We start from the raw sequence: 2237 nt of genomic DNA, 5'->3' as shown, positions 1-2237 counted from the left end.
ATGGGTTATTGGTTTTTGTTCCTATTAGTTTATATCAATTGTTATGTTATGGGTTATTGGTTTTTGTCTGGGACCGGTTTGGCACCGACAAAAGAATTTATCTCCCTCCTCCGTAGGCTGACTACTAACACACTTCCTCCCTCACTCCAATTGTCCAATTTCTATTCACAAGCTTTTTGGGTTTAGAAAATCCACACTTATTGATGATTGGATTCAAGAAAGAAGGAGACCTAGGACAAGTTATGAAAACCCATGAAGATTGGGTTATATGGGTATATAAATTCATCCAAGCTTTTCTTTTTGTATCTTTCATGCATGTGTTCTTCATCTTGGCATCTTGGTATATAAGTTCATCATGATCATCACCACTATTTTCTAATTGAAGCATACTAATTCAAACCCACAGATGAATCCGAAAGGCTCACAAGAAAAGTCGAAGCATGGCAGTTGTAGTGGTAGTGACAAGAAGCCAAAAGTTGATCTACCGCCAGAACTGTTGGAAGAAATCTATAAACGGTTAGTATTATCTGACCAAATTCGTTTTGGTTGTGTCTGCAAGGCATGGCTCCCAATTGCGTCCAAGAAGCCTCACCCTCCTGTCCCGGAGACATGGCTGATGCGTTGTTTTCATGAGTTTCTGTGTCTCTCAGACAAAAGGGTTTACAAGTTTGACAATGGTTGGGAAGTTGGAACCAAAAAAGGAAAAAACAAAAAGAAAGAATATTGGAAAGTACTGGGATCATCCAATGGTTGGTTTCTTGCTCCTCATCTTAGTGGAGGACACGTACACTGCATGTACTAGCGAATCCAATCTTGAATTTTCAATTTACGCTCCCAAGACATATTTCCTGTCATTACTCGATTGAGAAACTCCTTGTAGTCAGGACCAGGCATAACATAAATTTCAAATTTTTTGCTCTTGACAAGGCATATATTTCAGATTGTAAAATATGATCATAGAAAACAGAGTAGTAATGAGCAGCACAAGTTGGCCCATTGTCACACTGACTGTAGACGACCAAACTGCCCAAACAATTAAGTATAAATATAATGGTGACAATTGAATCACCCTTAGTTGGCTTGGTCTTGACTACAAAAAGCTTGTCAATCATCTCCATCATTCATCCATATATCATGAAGACAGATTGTATGACCAAGCAATTAATTCTAATTGTAGTCAAGGAAATAGAACAAAAATATTAAATATACAGTCACAGGATTACTAAGGATTTTTACTCACACAAGATATATGATCCATAATGATAACATTAACAAGAGATAAAAGCAACAAAACACAAGATTTGGAGATACTACTAAACATAGAGTTACCAGTTAAATTTAAGGATTAATTTCAATCCTCTTTCAGCCAATCCAGATTAACAATCCTATTCTCAGTTGTTGGGACAAACCAAAATGATCTCAGTGGACAGAAAATAGATGATAGATAGGGGACTCCCTTGATGCACCCATCTTTTAGTGAATACACGCCATTTCCCAGTTGTGTGGATTCAGAAGCAAAACCAATAAAGTATATATGACTCTCTTCAAATATTGAAAATTCTCCAACTGGTAGAGAAATGCATCCATCCATGCCTAAAAACATTGCTTGACCTCCCAAGCTTTGTAACTTGGTAGCGTGAGCTGTACCATCAATTAGTTGCAGTTTGAAAACTTCAAATCCAACTAAACACTTTCTCTCATCGGTCTGTCTCGTTACAATCAAGAGATCGCCATAAGTCGACTCCACCAAGCATCCCGGGTCTTCAGTAACTATGCCTTGAACTATATACTCATGTAGCAAATGTACCAGGTGGATGATTTGATGCAAAGGTAACGATTTCCTAGTTTGTTCAACTATGGAAAAAGCATGAAGTTGAAATCCCGGCCTCTTGGATTCCAAGGCATATATTTTCCCATTGTAGAATATAATATCATCGTACGAAGCAGCCCTACTAATAGAGAAACCATCCAGCATACTGACGGCTAAATAGCCAACACTACAAAGTGTAATTATAATGTTGACAATTGAATCACCACAAGTTGGTCTGGTCCTGACTACAAGGAGCTTCTTAATTGACAAAAAAGGTAGAAAAGCTGAAAAATTTTCTGTGAGCGTAATTTGAAAATTATTCAAGATTGGATTCACTAGGAAACTGATCTGTCCTCCATCGAGTTGAGGATGAGTAGTAGTAAGAACCAAACCATTGGATGATGATGGTCCCAGAAATTTACAATCT

The 2237-nt window shown here is 37.6% G+C and overlaps 1 protein-coding gene across 1 annotated transcript; it reads right to left on the bottom strand.

The window, feature by feature from the left end:
- Positions 1-1351: 1351 nt before the first annotated feature.
- Positions 1352-1975, bottom strand: LOC147286687 (putative F-box protein At5g55150). The gene has a single exon (XM_086240821.1). It carries the CDS (start codon positions 1973-1975, stop codon positions 1352-1354), a length of 624 nt encoding a protein of 207 aa, XP_086096947.1.
- Between the last annotated feature and the right edge of the window lie 262 nt (positions 1976-2237).

This window comes from Dryas octopetala, chromosome 4 (assembly GCF_963921425.1).
Source record: "Dryas octopetala chromosome 4, drDryOcto1.1, whole genome shotgun sequence".
NCBI classification, from domain to species: domain Eukaryota; kingdom Viridiplantae; phylum Streptophyta; class Magnoliopsida; order Rosales; family Rosaceae; genus Dryas; species Dryas octopetala.
Note: the sequence above shows the minus strand (reverse complement) of the source record. Positions and strands in the feature narration are given on the sequence as shown.

Excerpts from the sequence above, each read along its gene's own strand:
- LOC147286687 (XM_086240821.1), bottom strand. The coding sequence starts at position 1,975 with ATGCTGGATGGTTTCTCTATTAGTAGGGCTGCTTCGTACGATGATATT.